This window comes from Ochotona princeps, chromosome 2 (assembly GCF_030435755.1).
Source record: "Ochotona princeps isolate mOchPri1 chromosome 2, mOchPri1.hap1, whole genome shotgun sequence".
In the NCBI taxonomy this organism is placed as follows: domain Eukaryota; kingdom Metazoa; phylum Chordata; class Mammalia; order Lagomorpha; family Ochotonidae; genus Ochotona; species Ochotona princeps.
This window is the reverse complement of record NC_080833.1, coordinates 56,505,466-56,528,539: the sequence shown is the minus strand read 5'-3', so window position 1 is coordinate 56,528,539 and position 23,074 is coordinate 56,505,466. Positions and strand designations below refer to the sequence as shown.

At 40.6% G+C, this 23,074-nt stretch overlaps 1 protein-coding gene across 1 annotated transcript in view; it reads left to right on the top strand.

Moving 5' to 3' along the window:
• Positions 1–23,074, top strand: part of WLS (Wnt ligand secretion mediator) — a 112,977-nt gene that overhangs the window by 32,110 nt on the left and 57,793 nt on the right. The window contains exon 2 of the mRNA XM_004588762.4: positions 12,193–12,465. Within this exon, the coding sequence (XP_004588819.1) occupies positions 12,193–12,465 (273 nt within the window). The remainder of the gene's footprint in view (positions 1–12,192; positions 12,466–23,074) is intronic.

Genomic DNA, 23,074 nt, shown 5'->3' with positions numbered 1-23,074 from the left:
GAAGGAGCAGATCTGGGCTCCCATATTAGCTCTACCCTTATTTGTGGGACAGTGGGGATGTTCATGACTTCACCTGTTGAAGAAGAGGATTAGATGTTCTGTCTTTGTATGAGTACATTGCTACCCATGTATGAGTTGTTCTTTCTGATAATTGCTAAAATCAGTGACAGTAAAATCTCTGTGCTTTACAGGTGCCTGATAATAAATTATTATTCCCAGGAGTTGTACATTTACAGTGCAACAGGAAGTTCAGAAGAAAGCAGCTGACAGTCTCTTCTGGGAGATTTGTTTTTGGGGATTCCTAACCCTAGAATTCTCATACAATGCCAATGCCATTGCTGAGTTTGAGGAGAGTCAGTTCTCCGCCTTTTTGTTATCTCCACTCCAACAGCTCTGTCCTAGCAAGGGTGGGGACTTCTCCAGCTGCTTTCAGAGATTTTCTACACAAGGGCTGCTGTGCCCTCCGTGCTGGGTTTATGAGATCATAGCCCAAGGTAGTAAACTATAAGATGCCGTAATTCCCTTTCCATAGGTGGTCTTGGCTGCATTCCACAGAGCCTTTTGGCTGGGAGGTTGCTGATTTTTGAAGCACTGGCACCAAGTCAGAAACAGAGCCCAGAGGCCTGACTTGCCGAGCGGTGAGAAATAGCATCAACAGATGAGACACTGGGATTTTCTGTAGAGGTCTTTAGTGCTCACTTCATGTGTATTTAATTTTCGCTGTTTTGAATACTTCTAGAGTGATGCAGAAACAGTCCTCGCAGGCACTTTTCTGAGACAGAGGTTAGCATTCATAATTTGCCGTACTTCTGTCAGGCTTCTCATTTAGCTTCTCTGCTGCTCGACACCAAAGTTCAAGGCCGGTTTTCTAATCTGCATGGGAGACACTGGATTCCTACTCCAATCGCCAAACATCTAATGGTTGGCACATTTTATGGGCTAAACCTCTGGCAAGGTCTTTTTTGTGCATTTTATTATTTTTTCAAAAAGACAAAAAACTGGCATCAATCCTGAACCTAAAATAATTTCATGTTTACCACAAATTTTGAATACTATACAAGAGCTTGGCTCAGTGTTCCGAAGTACTGTTTTTTTTTTCCCTCTTCGTTCCAATGTTCCTCAATTCAATGGGATCCAAGCCAAGCAAGTAATGCAAGCCAAGTGGCGTTGCTTGTTTGCTGCGTAGATTCTGACAAATGCAGCGTGATTCTTCTAGTTCTCAAAAGTCTTACATCTTTGGCTCAGCAACAATGAGGTTGTAGGCCAAGTATTTAAAATCCTCACGCCTACGATACAAACATACAATAATTTTCACTATTTTGAGTCAGATTGAATGTCCAGGTTTACTGCAGTTTTTTTGCTATCAAAATGTCTATGCTGTTTTCATGAGTTTATTTTGAAGGAAACTTTTAAAAATTTTACGTACTTGAAAAGCAGGAAGACAGAAAGAGAGGGAGAAACAGAGAGATGTTCCATCCACTGGTTCACTCCTCAAATGCCCACAACAGCTGAGGCTGGACCAGGCTGAAGCCAGGAACCAGGTCCTCTCATCGAGATCTCCCGCAGGGGTAACAGGAGCTAAAGTACTTGAGCCATCATCTCTTGCTTCCCAGGTGCACAAGCAAGGAGCTGTCTGGGAAGGAGAGCAGCTAAGACTTGAACTGGTGCTCAAGTCCCAAGTGGCAGTTTATTCCATAGAGTCCCAATACTGGCCCCAGAAACTATTTTTAAATAAGTGCTCAACTTTTTGTTGTGACTCTGATTTTTTTTTTTTTAGGATTTATTTATTCTTATTGGAAAGTCTGATTTAAGGAGAAGGAGAGACAGAGAGAAAGATCTTCTATTCTGTCGTTCACTCCCCAAAGTATCCACAATGACTGGAACTGAGCTAATCTGGAGCTAGGAACCAGGAGTCTCATTTGGGTCTCCCACATGGTGCAAGAGTCCCAAGACTTTGGGCCGTCTTTGTGCTTTCCCAGGACACAAGTAGGGATCTGGATGGGAAGTGGAGCAGCCAGGACATGAACTGGCATCCATATGGGATCCTGTCACATGCAAGGTGAAGATTTTAGCCACTAGACTACTGAGTCAGGCCCATGACTTTGCATTTAGCTCTGCTTTGTGGAGTGTGTTTGTGTGTTTTTGTGGCATATAATAAAGAAGAATATTTTCCCTAATTAAAATTTTTGCTTTCCTAGAAAAGATGTTAGCATAATTAACTACTTACTGAAAACGATGGCAAGAACGAACTGCATTTCACATTCCAAGGGCATAGTGATAATAATAAACCAGAAAAAAATCACTTTCCCAGGTCTAGTTTCTGCAGACACACTTTCAGTTCTCTGGTAATTGAGAATGCATCATGAAATAATGTCTCGTCTAGTCATCTAGTAAGATTTAATTCAGATGATTGAAATATTGGAGAATCTCATCTTCAGAGTCAGAGATAGAATGACTGTCTGAATATTATAACTGCAGAGCAATTTCAGTAAAGGGATTAGTAGATTAAGTTAATCCCTAAGCAGTAAGTCAGTTTAATGCAAGTATTTTCACTCCTTACTCTGAACATTTTGCAGTGGTAATTCTAATGGACATTTTAAAACTTAGACATACGTCATGCAGATACTAAGGTGTCTTTTTAAGACATGATCTTGAGTTAATGCTAAGCAAGATTGGCTTAGGGAATCACTAGTTGTCTAAGATCTTAGAACTTAACTGGAGAATATGATCTGGCAGCTTTCACCCCATAGTATATTTTGTATGTTTCCTTTTAGGAAGAATTAAGACTTTTGAGCCTGAGAAAAGTACAAAGACCCTATGAGAGATCCAATTGAGGACCTTTAAAAGCTAACTTCTAGAAGCCGAGGTTCTCTTATGTTATCATTTGGAGTTTCTTGAATTAAAATTGTGGATAAAGAAAAAGCAGGAACTCATCTGGTTCCCTTTATTTCTGACATTTACCTTCCCTTTTTCCTCCTCCATGCTATGTACTTGATGCACATCACAAAATCCTAAGCAGGCTCTAAATGTCCAATGCATTTCATGTAATTTTCATTAAAGCAAGTGTAGATGTTAAGATACGTAAAAGGTAAAGCCAATTTGGACGTGCACATTTTAATTAGCTTTTTATAAATATTAGTTGTAGTCAAATAGTGGAGTTTTTCTTTATTTTAGAAAATGATCCAAAAAGTTGTATTTTGTTAACTGTAACTTAGTAAATAAAAGGAAGTTATTAGGAAAAAAAAACCTGACATACATATCGAGTCATTTTGTCTCATAGTTTAGGTGAAGGTTTTGGGAGCTTACATTATCCAGCTATTGTATGTATTGAAGATAGTCATAACCCAGGTAATTCCTACAGCCCTCCTTAATTTATGCTGTTCTTTTAAATTCATCTATTAATAATTATTTCTTTAATACCAGCCTGGTGCATACCCAGTGTGGTAACCTAGTGGCTAAAGTCCTCACCTTGCACTGGGATTCCATATGCATGCCGGTTCATGCTGCTTCCCATCCAGCTCCCTGCTTGTGGCCTGGGAAAGCAGTTGAGGATGGCCCAAAGCACTGGGACCCTGAGCCTATGTGGGAGACCTGGAAGAGGCTTCTGGCTCCTGGCTTCAATTGGCACAGCTCCAGCTGTTGCGGCCACATGTGGAGTGAACCAGTGGACAGATCTTTCTTTGTCTCTCATCCATTCTGTATATCTGACTTTTCAATAAAAATAAATAAATTTAATAATGATGATGATGATGGTGTCGTCCTGGTGCAATGCCTCAGTGGCTAAATCCTCAATTTAACATGCTGGGATCTTGTATAGGCACCAGTTTGTAGTTCTGGCTGCTCCACTTTCCATCCAACTCCCTACTGGTGGCCTGGCAAAGCAGTAGAGAATGGCTCAAGGCTTTGGGATCCTGCACATGCCTGGGAGACCTGGAAGAAGCTCCTGGCTGCTGGCTTTGGATTGGCTCAGCTCTGGCTGTTTTAGCCATCTGGTGAGTAAACCAGCAGATGTAAGATCTTTCTGGATCTGCTTTTCTTTATAAATCTGACTTTCCAATAAAAATAAGTAAATATTTTTTTAAAGTCAAAAGAAAAAGATTTACTTACTTATTTAAAGATAGAGTAGAAGACATATGGATAAAAAGAAAGAGAGAGATTTTCTCTTCATTGGTTACTCCCTAAATGATCATAATAGCAAGGATTAGATCAGTCTGAAGCCAGAAGCCTCGAACCCAATCCCGGTCTCTCATGTGCATGACAGTCACCAAAGATGACAGCCATTTTCTGCTGCTTTCCCAGTTGAATTAGTGTAGAGCTGTATTTGCAGTGGAGTAATCTTGATGTGAACAGGTGCTCATGTGGAATGTTGGCATTGCAAGCAGTTTATTAACTTGCTGTGCTCACAATACTGACCACTTATAACTCAGTTCTAATAGCCCCAAATATTTTATAAAATAATGTGGAGAATAAATAACATGAAATTACAAAACATAGATAAATAAACCAAACATTCACATTTACAGAGGTGCAGAGATGATGGTAGCAGATTTTTAATGGAGACTACACTTTAACCTCCCTCTTGAGACAAGAAAAAAGTATCTGCTAGCAACTGCCTGTACATTTTAAAATCAATGTGTCACTTTTGTTAGCTCAATGATATAAAAATGAAATTATCTAAGAGATTTCTGAAGTCCTTCACCATTTTTACTTAAAGTCATTACTTTTCAAATTATGGGGTTCTGATTATTAATGCTTGTAAACATGAATTACCCTTTCAACCAGTCTGCTCTCCACATTTCTTCCCCTTGTAGCCCAAAGCAGATTAATTTCTAAATATCATCTTTGTTGTAAGGCAGACATTCCTCTTCTAATTTAGAAGGCTGTTATTACCTGATGATTGAGACTTCAAAGGCTCTTTGAGGCCCGGTGGCAGGAATAGAAGGTGGGGCTTGCCCATTCCCATCCAGCCACACTCCATTCCTCTTTCTTCTAGGACATCTTGTGTCTGGTCTTGTAACTAGCTACAGGGCAGAGATAGGGCTCTGAAAAGAAAATATTCACCCAAATAGAAATCCTTTGTTACATGTGGGTCTCTCTAGTATTCATTATTTACTCTAGAGTGGAGCAGAGATTCCAGAGCGCACAAGGCATGCACCCTGATATAACTGGTAATGGATAGGGGGAAATGAAGCGAAAGTAGCAGCAATGATGCATTTTGCACCTATTAAATAATTTTTTAAAATCTTTAATAGTCAAACACAGTCATGTGCACAAAATGTGATTGTTTTAGTCATGCTTTGATCTGCTGTGTGCCATTCCTCAGAGCCTTCCCTGCTTCGCCACCCCCTGCCCTCTGCCAGCTGACAGACGTCTGTTCTTTTTCAAGGCTAAGTCATGGAAACAGCCACCCCAGCCCTTTTTTACAGCAAGAGCGTCCTGTGTAAACCTCTGTTGGAGCAGTTTTCAATCAAAATTCAATTGTTTGGCAGCTTCTTAGCCGCCCATCTAGGCTGTGTGAGTCTGGCACTGTCATTTGTCCCTAACTTTCGTTAGCAGAGTGCCCGCACCATAGTAACACTCATAGGTCATTGTGGAAGGAATCTTTGTTATTTGCAATAAGGCGAAGAAATAGTCTGTACTGCTTTAAATGGAGACATGTGTCATGTCAGCATGTTGTTTTAGTTTTATTTTAGCTTTTCTCAGAGGCAACCAACTCTTGTATCTCTCTCTGTCCAACTCTTTAATTACAGGGAGCAGAGGCTAATGATTTGATGTTGACTCAACTTTGAGCATGATAAATGTTGGTGGTTGGCTAGATAGTAATTTGTAAACTGGACAGTCTTTTAATATGAGATAACAGGAAGCTGACTGGAGTTGATGAAAATTCTCCAAAAGAAGTGCAGGTTTAGTCACTGTTAACTTACATTTTTATTCAAAATTACATTGCAACGGTGACTGGAATTTTTGACTCATTCAAATGCATTCAGCTTTCCAACCTTCTAAACATCTAACTGTTGCTTTTTCTCAAAGACTGTCGGGTTAAATTTAGCATTCACTATACCTGATGTTTATTGCCTGTTTTCCCCTTTGTTTCTATATTCCGCTTAACTGATGAGTGTTAGATTCATTCTAACACCTGACTGTGTCTAGCACGTAGTAGGCACTCAAGATTTATTTGGAAAATGTAGTTTGAGCCCCAGTAATGTATGTGATGAGGAACCACTTAACTTTCAAAGAGGTTTCATGTTGGATTTGTACATTCTTTCAGTGTATAGTATCACATTTCACAACTGAAGTACTTCAGTGGAGAAATGGAGGCCTGATTTGACCAAATTATATCATATGCATCTTGAAGTACCACAGGTTAACCCATAAACATGTACAGTTATATACAATTAAAATCATGTATGTAAAATATTTCGATTTGGGGAATGAACCAGCAGATTGGAAGAAAGATCTCTCTTGTTCACTTGCTCTCTCAGGGCCATTCTACATTTCAAACAAGTAAATCAATACATTTTAAAAAATGGAAAAAAGTATTTTGTGCAAATGCATATAAGAAATGAAAAATATGTGGCTTAGCTTGACATTGAATTGAGAGCTGAACTTAGTAGACCAACACTTTGAGTGAGGAACTTGTGGCTTTATATTCTCAGTGGTGTTCTAACCTACCATAATTAAACCAATTCCCATTGACTGCTTCTGTTAATTTCTGGCCAAATTGTTTTACCTACCAAGTTGTACTGATGCAAAAGCAACCTTGGGCTCACTTGCTTTCAATTAAATTGTATGCTATGGATGGGTGGAGGGGACATTTATAGTAGGTGCTGAGGCAGCTATGTGCTATTGCATTACTAGTATAAGAATACTAAGTACTGAATATTTTTAGCTTTTACCTGAGCAAATATGACTCAGTTTGTTGACCTGAATCCTTCAATGCCTTAAACACACAAGCTCTATTAATCCCTAGAACGACATTAGTGACTAAGCAAGGCCTTCATTAAAAATACCTGTTTGATAGTTGCTTGTGGCCTGTTCAAAGGTTGCAGCTAATTTTAACTTCCTCCATTTGGCTCTTTTTACTGCAACAAAATCCCTCACACTTTTATTTTTAATTTAAAAACAGGTCAGATTTTAAAAAAAATTTATTATAGACACTGTTTTGTGAACTATGTAGCCAGTTGTAAGTTTGGCTAAGCTGATGAAAATACTTTATATAGAAGGCAACAAGCTATTTGCTATAACATCTGCCTGATGGGCATTCCACCCAAACAGCTGGAGACTCATGTTTAGCTGGAGTTGGAAGTTTGTTCTGAACAGTAAAGTGGCCGGGGAAGGGGAGGTTTGCACAGAAGTATCTGTGTTTGAATATCAGTGCTTCTGTTTACTTTTCCAAGTAATAAATGTGTCTTTCCTTCTGAACAATACTAGAAAACTCGAAATGTACTACTGAATTATTTTTTAAGTTACACAAAAAGGTATTGGGACAGGAGGAATAATTCATTCAAGCAGAGGAAAATATTTGTTCTCACAGTTTAGCTAAAGATGCACTTGAGACTTCTTCAAGTTCATTGCATGATCTCTATGAAAATATTAGTATTCTTGGGATTTTTTGTTTGTGGAAGAAACACTATACTAATGAAAGAATGAAAATAATGCAGGCTGCTAGCAAAGCATGTGTTCACGGCATCCATTAAAAATGCAGACTTTCTGCCCATAAAGCGTTCAGCCTCTCTGTTATTAAGTTTGGAATGTGGTTTTGGAGCTTAACAGAGGAGCTCGGCTAGTTCTTTTTCCTTTCGGCCCGAGCAGTGAGAGACTTGTTTTTCAAATGGGAAAAAGAAATAAAGAAATGAAAAAAGTTACTTTCATTTTGGAAGAATAGCAGTTTTAAAATGCAGTAACTATTTTCTGCTTCAAATAGTTAGGTTGTGTGTGGTAGCCAAAAATGGAATTCATAACTTTTGTCTTACTGTTTATTTCTCTGACCACATTAAAAACGGTTCAGTTAAATGTGCTATTTGGTCTTTCTCATGTTGGTGGGCTATTTAGCTGAGTCAGGCTAACCAAAGTTTGATTGACTCATATTTCTAATAATAAGTCAGATGTCTGATTTTGGATGGATTAGCTGTAGAAAGACTTTGTGATACAGTTATACAGTTTTTAGTTACAAAGAAAAATTTCCCTAGCACAGCATAGCAGTGAGTCCATGTTGCCGTGGTCAGCATCAGTCAGAGGACTTTTGGCTAGAATTTAGGAGTGCTGAGTTTTCTGGTTTGTATAGTCTTTGTCCCAACATTTTTTACAAATGTACCATTGTTTTAGTACACAGATTTTGCCGTAAGTTTAGATATTTATGGATTGTGGTGTTCGACATTGAAAGTAGGGCAAAATGTTAGCAATTCACACTTTGTTTCCCCAAATGACTCTCTTTTGGCTTTGCACAATCTCCTGGTTATTGTCTGATCTCTGTTATTCAAGATAATTTCTGCTCAGAAAACAGTGTGTCAAGTACTAGCTGCACAGAATTAAGCATATTAAACCACACACATAAGTCATACTTTATAATTTTTTCTTTCACTATTTTAATGGGATAGTTTTATGGATGTGCTTTGAAACTATACTGTACTAGTAAGACCTGTATGACAAAAACTATGAAAGCCTGCAAAGATATCATTGTACTTGCTCTTGAACTGACAGGCTAGTATGTGGAAAAGATCAGATTTTACAGAGACCTGTGCTGGTTTCCATCAAGTGAAGATCTGTTAACTAGAGCCTCACGTCTTAAGTCAAAGCAAACTCCCACTAGAACAACTATTATAAAAAATGAAATTATGAAAATAACTCAAAATAATTACAAGTGACTGTTGAATTTGGAGACAAATAAAACCAGTCTTTCTAAGCATAAAAGCCTGGGGAAAAAACATTAAGGAAAAAATGGATCCTATAACAGTATGTAACTTCTGTATTAAAATATGCTATGGACACTTTCAGGTAACAAATGGAAATACTTATAAAATTTGCAAAAATATTGACCAAATAATCTTATTTTTCTTATTTTAAAAAGATTTATTATTTATTTTTATTTGAAAGTGTTATGGACAGAGACAGAAAGAGAAATCTTCCATCACTGGTTCACTCCTCAAATGGCTACAATAGCCAGATCTGAGCCAGTGCAAATCTGGGAGGAAGGAGCATCTTCCAGGTCTCTCATGTGTATTCAGGGGCCCAAGAACTTGGGCCTTCTTCTGCCTTTCCCGGACAATAGCAGGGAGCTGTATCAGAAGTAGAGAAGCTGGGACACAAACCAGCGCCAATATAGGATGGCAGTGTCACAGGTGGAGAATTAGCTTGCTATGCCAACACATGGACCCCAAAGTTCATAACTAGTTTTTTTTTTTTAAAAAATGATGAATTTTGGTATAGCATGATGAACCATTTTGCAATCAGTTAGTATATTGATTATATAGAAAAATCTAATTATATTATTGCTAATCTTAATGTTATACTTTGGGATATGTTCTGGATGCTTTTCATGTGTTGTATTGTTTATATATACAGAGAATTACAGAGCTCTGATACTTAATGATTATTATCCTAACAGAGGATAAAACTAATACTTAGATAGGCCTAGTAATTTGCCCTAAACTTTCCTAGTATGGATTAGTAGGGCACTGAAGTAAATGAGAAATGGCAGAGGTAGGGTTGAGACCACAGAAATTGCTTCCTGAGCTGATGTTATTTAACATGTGCTACCTAGCTTTTTTAAATAAATAAGATGGGACAGGCATTTGACCCAACAGTTGGGCTAATGCTTGGGACACTAGCATCCTGTATTGGAGTTCTTATGTTCAAGTCCCAACTCCATTCCTAATGTGTATTCTGCAAGGCGATAGGTAATGGCTAATATACTTGGGGCCTTGCCACTCACATGGGAAACCTCTGCTGAGTTCCAGGCTACTGCTCTGCACCTGACCAGCACCAGGCAGTACAGGCATCTGGGAAGTGAGCAAACAGTTGGGAACTCTATGTGGCTATCTGTGTGCCCCTCAAATAAATAATCTTCAAAATAAAATGAAATAAATTAAAAGTAGTTGCTGGTGTTGTGGTGTGGTGAGTTAAACTGCCTCTGCACCACCAACATCACGTGCTGGAGCATGGCTTCAGCACCCAGCTTATTCGCTCTGAGCTATCTCCTTGCCAATGTGCCTGAGGATAGTGAAGATGGCCCAAATACTCAGGCTCCTGCTTCCCATGTTAGAGACCAGATGCTGTTCTGGGCTCCTAACATTGGCCTGAAAAACCTTGGAAATTGTGGCCACTTGGAAAACTGAATGGGTGGAAGTTACTTTTTCTATCTCTAACTCCCTATCATTGTCTTTCAAAAAAATAAATCTCAATAAATAAAGGGGTATCAAATAATGTATGATATGACCCTCCTTTGTAAAAACAGTGTAATATTCATATAAACATTACAAAAATTCAATTTGTATATACATTTTTATCTAAGACACTCAAAGAAAAGGCAGGTTTTATATATATATATTTCTGGCAACAATTATTTTACTGTAGTAGGATTTGAGTAAATGCTGTTTTAATCTTCAAGCTTTTATAGCTTGCATCTTTTCAATTATAATCATGTAACTACTTTATAGTCACACACTAATGTGAATGTTTAGTTTAATTAATTTATTTGAAAGAGTGACAGAGAGGATGCGTACACACACACACACACACACACACACCCTAAGCCTCCTTCTACTGGTTCACCCATAAGATGGCCACTACAGTCTGGGCTAGACCACGCTGGAGCCAGGAGTCAGAGACTCTGTCTGGGTCTCCGGTATGAGTAGCAGCAACTCAAGTACTTCAGCCATATGCATTAGTAGGAAGGTGGATTGAAAACAGCTCCCTGCTTGTGGCCTGGGAAAGCAGTCGAGGACGGCCCAAAGCCTTGGGACCCTGCATCCGCATGGGAGACCCGGAGAGGTTCCAGGTTCCTGGCTTCAGATCGGCGCAGCACCGGCCGTTGTGGTCACTTGGGGAGTGAAACATTGGACGGAAGATCTTCCTCTCTGTCTATCCTCCTCTCTGTATATCTGACTTTGTAATAAAATAAATAAATCTTAAAAAAAAAAAACAAAAAAAGAAAGCAGAGCAGCCTGAACTAGGGCTAGGTGTTCTGGTACCAGGTGTGGGCTTCTAAAACTAGCTTCACAAAGTCAGTCCACATATGGTAGTTTTTTCATGTTATATATTTTCAATTTGATTTCTATCTTGAAAAGTAAGGCTCATATTTTATCAATCCTTTGGAGTAGCAGTCATTGTTTGGGTTTCTGCCATCTGATATGTGCCTAAGTCAGGTCCATGTGGTTCTTTGCCTCAATCAAGAGTGATGTTGTACAATTTTAGAGCAAAGCAGAATCTTAGAGATCAGCTGTCCTGATTCTTAGATGAAGGCCTTAAATTATGCTTACTATAACTGATTCACTAGCATACAGCTATTTCACCAGGCTTCAGACTCAGGTCTTCCAATCTCTGTAAAGGCCAGAACAGCCCACCCTTGGGCGAAAGCCACTGAGATGGTTGAGTTCTGAACAGTGATGTGGGAGGAGGTAACCACACCACAGTGGTTACAAAACTGTTCTTTGGGGGCCTGGCACAATAGCCTAGCAGCTAAAGTCCTCACCTTGAACGTGCTGGAATCCCATATATGCGCCAGTTCTAATCCCGGCAGCCCTGCTTCCCATCCAGCTCCCTGCTTGCGGCCTGGGACAACAATCAAGGACAGTCCAAACCCTTGGGACCCTGCATCTGTGTGGGAGACAGACCCAGGAGAGTTCCTGGCTCCTGGCTTCAGATTGGCTTAGCTCCAGTCATTGTGGCCTCTTGGGGAGTGGAACATTGGATGGAAGATCTTCCGCTCTGTCTCTCCTCCTCTCTACATATCTGCCTTTCCAATAAAAATAAATAAATCATTAAAAGATTAACTAATTCGTTAAATCAAAAAGTGTACTTTAAAGGACAATGGTGGAAAACAAAATGGGAGGGCTTGGGTGCTTGGGGATATTTAAAATCCCCTGGAGGTTTCAGTACTTGTACTGGAGAGAAGTAAGTAGTAGGATGAATGTTAAACAGGAATGATCTCTTCAGCAATGGTTTCGCTAAAATAGAAAACCTTTTGCTTTTCAGCCCCAGGACCCACGACAGCAGTGTCCTATCTATCAGTGAAATGTGTGGATGTCCGTAAGAACCATCACAAGACCAAGTGGTTAATGCCTTGGGGACCTAATCAATGTGACAAGATCCGTGACATCGAAGAGGCAATTCCAAGAGAAATCGAAGCCAACGACATTGTGTTTTCTGTCCACATTCCTCTGCCAGCCATGGAGATGAGTCCCTGGTTCCAATTCATGCTGTTCATCCTTCAACTGGACATTGCCTTCAAGCTGAATAACCAAATCAGTAAGTGTTCGCTCCTCTTTGACCTCTCGGGCCTCAGAGAATCTGCTGCTTCAGGTTCTTTGGGAACGCACCCTAGGAACAATAAAAATGTTGGCAAAAGAAACATAAAGTTGTTTCCTGCTGACTGACAAATAGGCTGTTTCTAAGTATTTCACCCACCTTCACCATTTTATCCTTCCCAATCTGTCCATGAGGTGGGTCTTATTAAGATTACATTTTTTTAGGTCTAACTCTTGACACCACTGAGGTTGCCTAAGATCAGAAGATGAATGAGTGGAAGAGCTGGGATTTCTATCTCAAAGCTGCTCTAACCACCAGGCTTCATCACCTCCCTAATACCAGAGAGCAAACCCCAGGGAAGGCCTCAGGGCTTCTGAAAGATTCTGTGCTTTTATTTTTTTTGTCTTTTTTTCTTTTTTTAAATTTTTATTATATTTTTTACAATCTTTACATTGTTAATTAGGGTAAAAAGGTTCAAGGGCTATAGGAAAGTGGGTAAGACTATTATTTCCATATTGTGTCCTTCATGTATCTGAGGTAAAGGGGGATATTGAGGGAGAAGCCCCACCCAGTTTCCCACCCACCCCAGGTCCCAGATGTGGGACATGCTCTGAGATACTTGCTCAAGTGGTTTTGACAGGTCACCAGTTATGAATCGCTGCCAATCTCGCCACTCCAAACACGATGAGGTCATTGAAGAATCCAGTGATTGACATACTCCATCATGAAGTCTCCATTTGCCCAGTATTTCGCTGCCAACATTTAGCTGAGGTGGTTGATTGATTTGTTCTGTCTTCTGTCTTTTCTTGGCTAGGGTTCTGAGTCCGGCATTTCAATTGGGGGGATCCCCAAAGAAACTGTGAGGTGTTCCCAGACCATATTCTTGTATGTACTAGCAAGCACAGGGCCCAGAATAGTCTATCGCCCTGATCAGCTGGTGGTTGCAATTGCTGGGTTGGTCCTATTTTCAGCCCTGACTTTCACTGGAACCAGTGGGTGTTGCAGTCCAGCCTGGTTCTGCCCAGCACATACTCAACCCTCACATAAACCAGTGGGAGCTGCAGCTTAGTCAGAGAGACCCACAATAACCCCCACCACGCCCGCCCCCTACCCTGGTTTGCCAGTATGTGTAGCAGACTAGTCCAGTCTGTCCCACATCCCATTTGGCTCTCGTACTTGTCGATGGATATTGAAGCTTAGTTCCATCTAACCGGCTCAACTATCCAGCCCTCATGGATGTTGTTGAGTGCCTCTCTGTCTAGCTATCCCAGCCCCTGTCCTAGTTTTCATGCCCTCCCGTGGGAGTGGTAACCCAAGAGGGAGGAGCCCACTATTTCCCTCCCAGGTCTCTCTCAGTCCCGGTTTATGCACTCTTTGGGTGGTTCTGTGGTTAGACTTGACAGAATTAGCCCCCTGTGCCAGCTTCCGCCAGCTGATGCTGTGGCTAAGCCCTAACAACCCTCAGCCACTCTAATTTTGTTTGCACCAATAGAAATAATCAGCTCAGCCTGGCTTTTCCCTGATCTAGTCCACATGAGGTGCACAGGTGTTGTAGCCCTGCTTAGTCTGGTCTGCCCCCATCCCAGCTCACGCTCTCCGCTGGGAGTAGCTGTCCAGCAAGGGAACCCTCGTTATTCCCCCTGCCGGCTCTTCCCCCTCCCTTCCTGGTTCTCACAGGTGCTGGTTGGGCACTGAGGTCACATCCGGTACAGGCAACCTCACCTTGGCATTCCATATTGTGCATTGTTTTTTGTCGCGACTGAACCTGGCTCGACCCACACTCTGTTCTGGTGCTGAGATTTGCCAGTGGATGACGTGAACTGATTCAGCCTGGTCTGCCCCCGACCCTTGCCAAATGTATGTCAGTGGGAAACTTTCCATGGCCTATTCTGGGCTGTTTCCTATCATGCTTCTTGCGCTTACCTGCCGGGTCTGTGTCCTGCCAGAGGAGTTTCCCAGGCTCCTCCATCAGAATCCCTCCCAATGCCAGATTTTACACATATCAGTGGGTCCTTGAGCCAGTCCTACTCAGTTCACCTCCTGTCCAAGCAGGAGCAGTGGCTTTTCCTGACTGGCCTTCAACCCAAGCTGGTTTTTGTTGTTGGATGTTTCAGCCCAGCCTTGGCTTGTCCATACCCATGTACGGCTCATATATAGCTCAGTAGGGGTTGAGACCTAGCCTAGTCCATCCCAGATTTACCCTGGTCCTCCAGGACACCAGACGGTGTTGGAGTCTGGCCTAGCTTGGTACATCCAGTCCCAGTCCACACTTGTACCAAGGGAGACTACAACTGTTTGCTGATCAGAATGCAGCCCCCATTCCAGCCCACGCGCCCCTGGGTGGGAACCTCAATCCAGTTAGGGTATCCTATTAACTCCCCAACCAGGCCTGTTCCCAGCCATAGATCACGCGCAAGCAAGTGGGTGCTCTGACTCAGCTTGGTTCAGCCCCTCACCTGTCTTGGCCTCTGCCTTAGACACTGTAGCTTAGCGTCCCTGACTCACGCAGACTAGTAGGTGCAAGAGCCTAGCTCGGCATAACCTGTGCTCCATCCTGGTTTCTAGTTTTGCTTGTAGGCTAAGGTTTGCTCAGTCCTGCCCAGTACATCCCATCCCATTACCAATTCACACATTAGCCAGCTGTTGGAGCTACTTTGCCCAGCTTGTCCAACCCCCAGGTCTGGACCACACGTTCACCAGCGGGAGCTATGACTCGCCAGGGGAGTTTCCCAAGTTCCTCCACTTGATCCACTCCCAGACCTAGTTCTCCTACATGCCATTGGATTTTGGGCCAGTGCCTGGCGCAGTCTGGCCTTCCATTTGGCCTTGTATGAGTTGGTGAATGTTGCAGCCTAGCCCACCCCACACCGTATTCAGGATGCACATTGACCAGTTCAGACTGTTGTGGGTTCCTTTATCTGTGATTGATGGCAAGCTCCTTGGTCACACCTAGCTTAGTCCATTCTGTGCTTTTAAAAGGCTTTTCCCATTGGACTTTGAGTAGAACCCTTGTCTTAGAAAAAGATCCCTATGGAGATAGGAATGCTGTCCATGAACACTCACTTATCCATCACATCAAGCAACCTTTTTTTTAAATTGTTTTAGCTTACTTGTTCTAATTGCAAAATTGCAAAATGTGACATGTCATATTTGGAAGGAAGAAGGTTATTGGGTGATTTTTCTGAGGCAGAGATAATCATGGCATTGAGGGGGTAGTCTAGGAAATCTTACATTAAGAAAGGAAAGAACATTTTTTTACTAGAACAAGGTTAGGGAAGTATCATGTAAAGAGAAGAAAATATGTTTAAAATAGTTCTGCCTGAGGCCTGTCAATGGATTCCATCCATTTTCCAAATTATATTTCTTCCATGTCAGCGGTAAACTTGGTGCTCGAATGTATTGATTTTATTCTATTTAGAAGTTGGAGCATAGTAAGTGCTCAATGACCAGCTTATCTGTTGACCAAATCAGCAGGCTATGCTAAAATAACTTTCTAGAATGCAAACTCTTGTTTTTCTCCTTCAAATACAAACTGTTTTGAGTGCCTGCTGTTGCCAGGCACTGTGCAGACCATGTGGACACAGATAAAGATGCTGTCTTTAAGGGATTTCTGGTTAGGTGGAAATGGCAGATATACAAGCAACCATTACAGTATGATGTGCTGGATGCTGTAACCTAGGCATGCCTGGAGACTGGGACAGCCTAGGAAAAAGGCTTTAGAGTGGATAAGAAGAGACTGACCTGGCAGGTGTGTGAGCACTGAGGGAATATAGAGGTGAATACACAGATTTGAGGCAAATCTTAAAGAGGAAAGTCTGCAAGGAATTGGTGAGATTGGGAGTAAAATAGAAAGTTTTTTATCTGAGAGGAAATTGTTGCTAGAAGGAAATTGCTATAGTTTAGACAGGCTTTAGTTCCCCAGTTGCTGAATGTAGATCATTTATCCCTAAAGTCTTAAGTTAATGGTATCAAGAGGGGTAAAAAAATGCATCTAGGGATGATATTTTCAGGGTGGGCCTGGTGGGAATGTAGTATTTTTAATTTCATACTTCCCTGATCTTGTTCCCATAAAAATAAATTATGAGGTATTTCTTTGCTTTCTTGTTTACCATCTGATCCTCCCTCGCCACACACGTCACTGTTGCCATCTGCCTCACTCAACAGATGCCCAGCCACTGAGGCTGCCTGACTTTGCACTTGAACCTCTTAGAACCATGAATCAATGCCCTTCACTCATTAACATCATGTCACAAATATTTCCTTGTAGTAATATAAATGCTGGTAAGAACAGAAATTGTACATGGAAAGCTGATATTAAGTCCAGATTTGTGCATCAATCTGACTTACTAATTCTTTGTATAACACCTTTGTTCATTTGCTCATCAAAATTTTCCTATGTTAAACAACGGACACTAAAGATATACAATTCCATATGACATGTTTCCAATAGCAGATCAGGAAGAGGAAACCTGGAAAAAAGACACACCAACAAATGAGAAAGAATGTGCTATATAGTAAGACAAATGTTCAGTATAATGTGTGAGCTTTGGAAAGGAAACTGCTGTGAGAATTAAAACTATGAATGTAAAACTATTTTCTGAACCTCAAAGGTTGGGTTTTAGTTTTCCAAGTCCTGAGACTGTATTCAAGAAGAGAATAGGGACTGTAACAGGAAGTATGGGAGAATGAGAGAAGCAGATTATATGACTTACATGTGTTTGGGTGGGAAGGTTAAAGATGTAGTATTCTACAAGCTGGGCTGGTGGTCTAGGGTTAATTTTGAGTGTAATTCTGTCCTGGACAGATTCTAATTTCTTAGCTAAGAGTCTAGAGGAAATGATTTGTTTATTCTCTAATAGTAAAAGTCACATAATTGCTATTATTGGCTCTGTTAGTATTGAATCAAGATTTAGCATTTAAAATCAATGAAAATTTATTCTTATGTAGGTTAGGAACCTGGGCACAACTTGGTTTGGAAGTTTCATGCTCAGCCTCTCTCTTGAGGTTAAGGGGGAAAGGGATCTGTTTCCAAGCCCACTCAGGTAGTGGGTGGCAGGCTACCATCCTCTACACATAGACCTTCTACAGAACAACATCACAGCATGGCAGCTGGCTCCTCCCAGACATTGTGATGAGAACTAGGGAGAGCTGAAGGGCACCCAAGAGGAAGGCCACTCAATCTTGCTAGGACATCCCATTCTTCCTACTGTGTTTTACTGGTTAGAAGCCAATCAGCAAGTCCAGTCACCCCACAAAAATAAAGTTCTTGAGTCATAAACTTTATTTACTTAGCAACAAAGTAATAAAAATAAAAGCAACTGTTGTGATGATCATTTCTGCCTTATTGCAGAAATTAAGCCATTTTCCAGTTTTCATTTTCACACCTTGATTGGTGGGATCAGTCTTTTTTTAAAAAAAATGTATTTTATTTATTTGAGAGACAGAGTTACACAGAAAGAGAAAGAAAGTGATTAGTAGATAAACGTTGCTATTCAGAGTCCTCTTCATTCTGGCCAGTGCTACTTTCTACCCTTATCTCTCCCTGCTGACCCTGCATATTCTCTGTATCCTCAGACACGAGTAACCTACTCTGCAAACACACCCAGAGGTTTTCTGTCTGCCCGTCTTTGCTCAAGTCCAACCTAATTACCTCTTCCTCTGCCAGTGACCTTCTTACAAATGAAGGGCTCCTCACTGAAAACTACCTATCCTTCAAGATAACACAGTTGTCACATTCCCCTGCAGTTTTCTGGGCAATGTTCTGTTATTCCCCTCTGCTTTCCTTCCTGTAAAAACTTTCCTTAGCTATCTTCCTGGGTTTAAGATGTCTATTTGCCAGTCTTGTAACCTGCATGGCTGAATTGCTTTCTGTGTTTTCTTACTAGATGTCAGGCTATCGGTGGGCAGATTGTACATTATTTCCACATTTACAAAATCCACAGCTTTTTGTATAGGAAACCAAGTGAAAAATTTTCATTTTCATTCTCCTGATAAAAATGAAACATAAAGCAAAGTAATATTTTTGTTATTTAAAAAACATTTCAGTGGAAATGTGGAAACAATGGTCTTACCCACTTTCCTGTAGCCCTTGACACTGTGCCCTAACAAATTATGCAAAGATCATCAAAATTAAATATTAATAATAAAAAAATTCAGTGTTCACAAATGCAGGCATTCTAATATTGCTTATTGATTATATTGTGTTGAGGATGTTCAGAATTGACTGTAGGGATTCTGTGTTTCTACTTTGAAGCAGTTTGATATGACAGGCTATTATTTAGAGTATAGTCCAACACCTTAGAATGTGTGTCAACTGGGTTCTGTTTTCAGATTGTAAGGAAAGAATCAGATCCTCCTGCCATTGCATTTTACATTGCTGAAGGTGACTGGCCTTTAATTCACTTTTTTGGAACCAATTAATAAAACAACTCAAAGCCTCCGGTGAGTCATGTGAAACCTTAAAAGTCTATGATCAGGGGCCCGGCGGCGTGGCCTAGTGGCTAAAGGCCTCGCCTTGAAAGCCCCGGGATCCCATAGGGGCGCCGGTTATAATCCCAGCTGCTCCACTTCCCATCCAGCTCCCTGCTTGTGGCCTGGGAAAGCAGTCGAGGACGGCCCAAAGCTTTGGGACACTGCACCCGAGTGGGGGACCAGGAAGAGGTTCTTGGTCCCGGCATTGGATTGGCGCGCACCGGCCTGTTGCGGCTCACTTGGGGAGTGAAACATCGGATGGAAGATCTTCCTCTCTGTCTCTCCTCCTCTCTGTATATCCGGCTTTCCAATAATAATAAAATCTTTAAAAAAAAAAAGTCTATGATCAATTTCTAAGTTGAAATTATGCAAAATATTTGGAAAAATTTAAATATTTTCAATGAATTATTTTATAGTAAGAGATATAGTTTTGGGTTTTTATTTTTATTGCTTTACTTATTTGAGAGATGGATAGATGAGAATAGGGAAAGAGAGACAGAGACACAGAGAGACTATCCTCTGGTTCATTCCCCACATACCCACAGTAGCTGGGGTTAGGCCAAGACAAAACTGGGAGGCAAGGATTCAGTGCAGGTCTCCCGTGAGAGTGCTACAACACAGCTCACTGATTGCCGCCTGTACTGAGTGTGCTGGCAGGAATCAACACTATAACCAAAGCTGGAGCTGCAACTTGAAGCAAGGCATTTGGTTATGGAATGGAGCTGTCTCAAGGAGAGTCTTAACTCTTGGGCTAGGAGCTCACCCCTGAAGATGATTTAAAATTTTTGGGACAGCATGAAGTAGCTCAGATTCTTTCATCTGCATTCGTCTTTACCAGTTCTTAATGTATTGTATTTTTTTCACAAGTGAATTGTGCTTTTTTTCTATAAACTCATTGGAAACATGCTGATAGCTTGATATTCACCTCTTTTAGATTTAGCAGTGCAAAATAAAACAATTTTTAAGCTCAAATATTGAGCGTTTTTATCAAACCAGACTGTAAAGTAACAATCCTGCGTATGTTAATAACTTCACAGATGAATTCCAGTATTTTCCAGTAAATATTTATCTTCAAGTGGCACTTTCATTAAAACATTAATGCATAGGAACCAGCATGCTGGTGTAGCAGGCTCATCTACACCTGCAGCACTGGCATCCCATGTAGGCACTGGCTCGTGTCCTGACTGAATCTAGTTCCTTGCTAAATGACCTGAGAAAGGAGTGGAGGATGGCCCAGGTCCTTGGGGCTCTGCACCCATGCAAACTGGAAAGAGGCTCTTAGCTTCCAGCTTTGGATTATTAACTCAATTCTGGCCTTTGTGGCTGTTCAGGGAATGAGCCAGCTGATGGAGCACCTTTCTCTCCCTCTGTTTTTCCTTCCCTATCTGTAAAATCTACCTTAAAAAAAAAAAGTGCATGTAAATTAAATTGTAATGGCCTTTTTTCCCCCTCCTGTCTCTCAAGTGTGTTTTCAGGCTTCAAAATATATTTTATCTTCATCTAGAGAAAAATTATACAAGTTTTTTTTTTTAATATTAGAAATCATCCTTGGGGCCCAGTGTTGTGGTGAAGTGAGTCGAACTACCACTTGTGATGCCAGAATCCCATACGAACCATAATTCATGTTCTGCCCTGTCCAACTTCCTGCTGACCTGAGTGCGTGGGCCCCTTGCATCCACATGGGAGACCCAGATGGAGTTTCTGAATCTTGGCTTCAGCCTGCCCTAGCCCTGAGGGTTGAACCAGTGAATAGAAAATTCCACCCTCCACTCTCTCTCTCCCTCGACTCTCTCATTTTGCCTTTCATATAAATAAATAAATCTTAAGAAAGAAAACAAGATCAAAGAGTTTCAATGAGTGGTGGCTGCTGATCTTCATATGAGAAGGTTGTATAATGAGTTTGTGGGGACATTTTTTATTCCTTAAATGTATTTTCTGTACCTTTTTTTTATATACACTCATCAAGACATCATCTAAAGAATTATGTCATTGTTCTTTAATGTAGCTAGTCACATAAATACGATATAATTAAAATGATGCTTATCAGATCTAGATTTTCTTCTGATCCTTGTATGAAGATTTTGTGAAATTGTCTGCCACATTTTATATTTTGTCATTACTTTTATTTTATTTTCATAGCCTTCATTATTATTATTATTATCATTTTATGATACAGTTCCATAGGCCCTGGGATTTCCCACACCCCTTCCCTAGTTCCCTCCCCCGCCTCACTGAGTTCCTCTATAGTATCACTATCTATAGTTCTTCATACACAGTCCTATGTCCATCATTGCAGGTATGGACAGTGGTAGAGTCCAGCTTCCAATTGTCCAGATATAATAAACAGTTTCATTGAAAGTCCATCTTTGGTCTGGAAGTAGAGACACATACTGCATTGTATCCTGACATCTGGATATGACAGTTTCCATTACACAGTTACTATACATCCCCTCAAATGAAAAATCACAATACAAAATCAGCAACAGGAAGAAAAATAGAAATTTACAATGCCATGAAGTTAAATAATATGCCAATGTATATCATAGTCTCCATTACACAGTTATTATACACTTCCCTTAAATGAAAAGCCACAAAACAAAATCAACAACAGGAAGAAAAAAGAAATTAACAATGCCATGAAGTTAAATAACTTGCTGTTGAACAACTAATGTGTCGCTGAAGAAATGAAAATAAAAATCAAGAACCTTCTTGAAGAAAATGATGCTACTGTATAATCTATTTGAAGAGATGAAACTTAAAAAAATCAAAATCCATGAGATAGAGTTTCTGCTGATCTTTGTTGGTGAGCTATGTCTCCTGTAGGCAACAACTAGATGTTTTTATTAATCCAGTTCACTAGTCTGACATTTGATTGATGAGTTTAAGTTATTTACATTCAGGGTTAATATGAATGGGTAGTAATTTGGACCAAATTCATGTATTTTGCCATTACTTTTCATTCCTTTCTGGCATAAGAAAAGAGATGGGTTAGGCACAATGGCTCAGCAGTTAAATCCTCACCTCGTATGCACCAGAAACCCATATGACTGCCAGTTTATTTCCAGGCTGCTCTTCTTCCCATCCAGCTCTCTGCCTGTGAACTGGAAAAGTAGTAGAGGACGGCCCAAAGCCTTGGGACCCTGCATCCATGTGGGAAACCTGGAAGAAGTTTCTGAATCTTGGTTCGGCTCAGCTCCCGCCATTGTGGCCACTTGGGGAGTGAACCAGTAAATGAAGGATCTTTCTCTATAAATCTGCCTTTCCAATAATAAATAAATAAATCTTTTTTTAAAAAAAGGTTAGAAATGCGATAAACAAGATCCTATTATATGTGAATGGCTCCTTGTTTATCACAGACTTAATAATATTCCCTCAGTTGTAAAGAAAAATTAGGACTCATCCTATGTGAACAGAAAAACAGGGTCAAATATTGTGGTGCCATGGGTTAAGCTGCTGCTTGGGACACCACAGTGCCTGGTTGTGGTGCCTGGGAACTCGTCCTGCTCCCACTTCCCATTCAGGTTTCTGCTAATGTGCACTCTGGGCGGCAGATGACGGCCTTTGTGCCTGGCCTGCTGCCATCCAGACGCGGTTCCTGATGCCTAGCTTAGTCCTGACTCAGGACTGTTGTGGACCTTCGGGGAGTCAACTAGAAGTTGGAAAATTTCTCTCTGTCTCTCGATCTCTCTTCGCTACCTTTGAGAGAGAGAGAGAGAATTTCAAATTTAGGATGTGAAATTACAGTTGAGATTTCCAGGATATGTGTGTTCACATACCTTTGAGGGATCTTAAGGAAACAGTGTGAGTACAGTGCTTTAAGTGACTCCTAGTTATTTGCATCCTTTCTAAAATTTCAGTTTATCTGCAATACAGGTTTCAGCTAGCATTTGAGACCTTAATAATGGTCAAGAAAAAACCTAGAAAACATTGACTTATACTGCAAAAACTGGACATTGTTGAATCAATTTCAGACTTCAATCAAACTAATGCCTGTGAGAGAAAATGGGCATTCCAAGAGTTATACACAGATATAATATGCATATATATCTAATTGCTGATTTTAAATATTCCATGCATATTATGCAAAAATATAGTGCACATTTGAAAAAGTCTGTTAAACAGAACCCCTCCTTCTTAC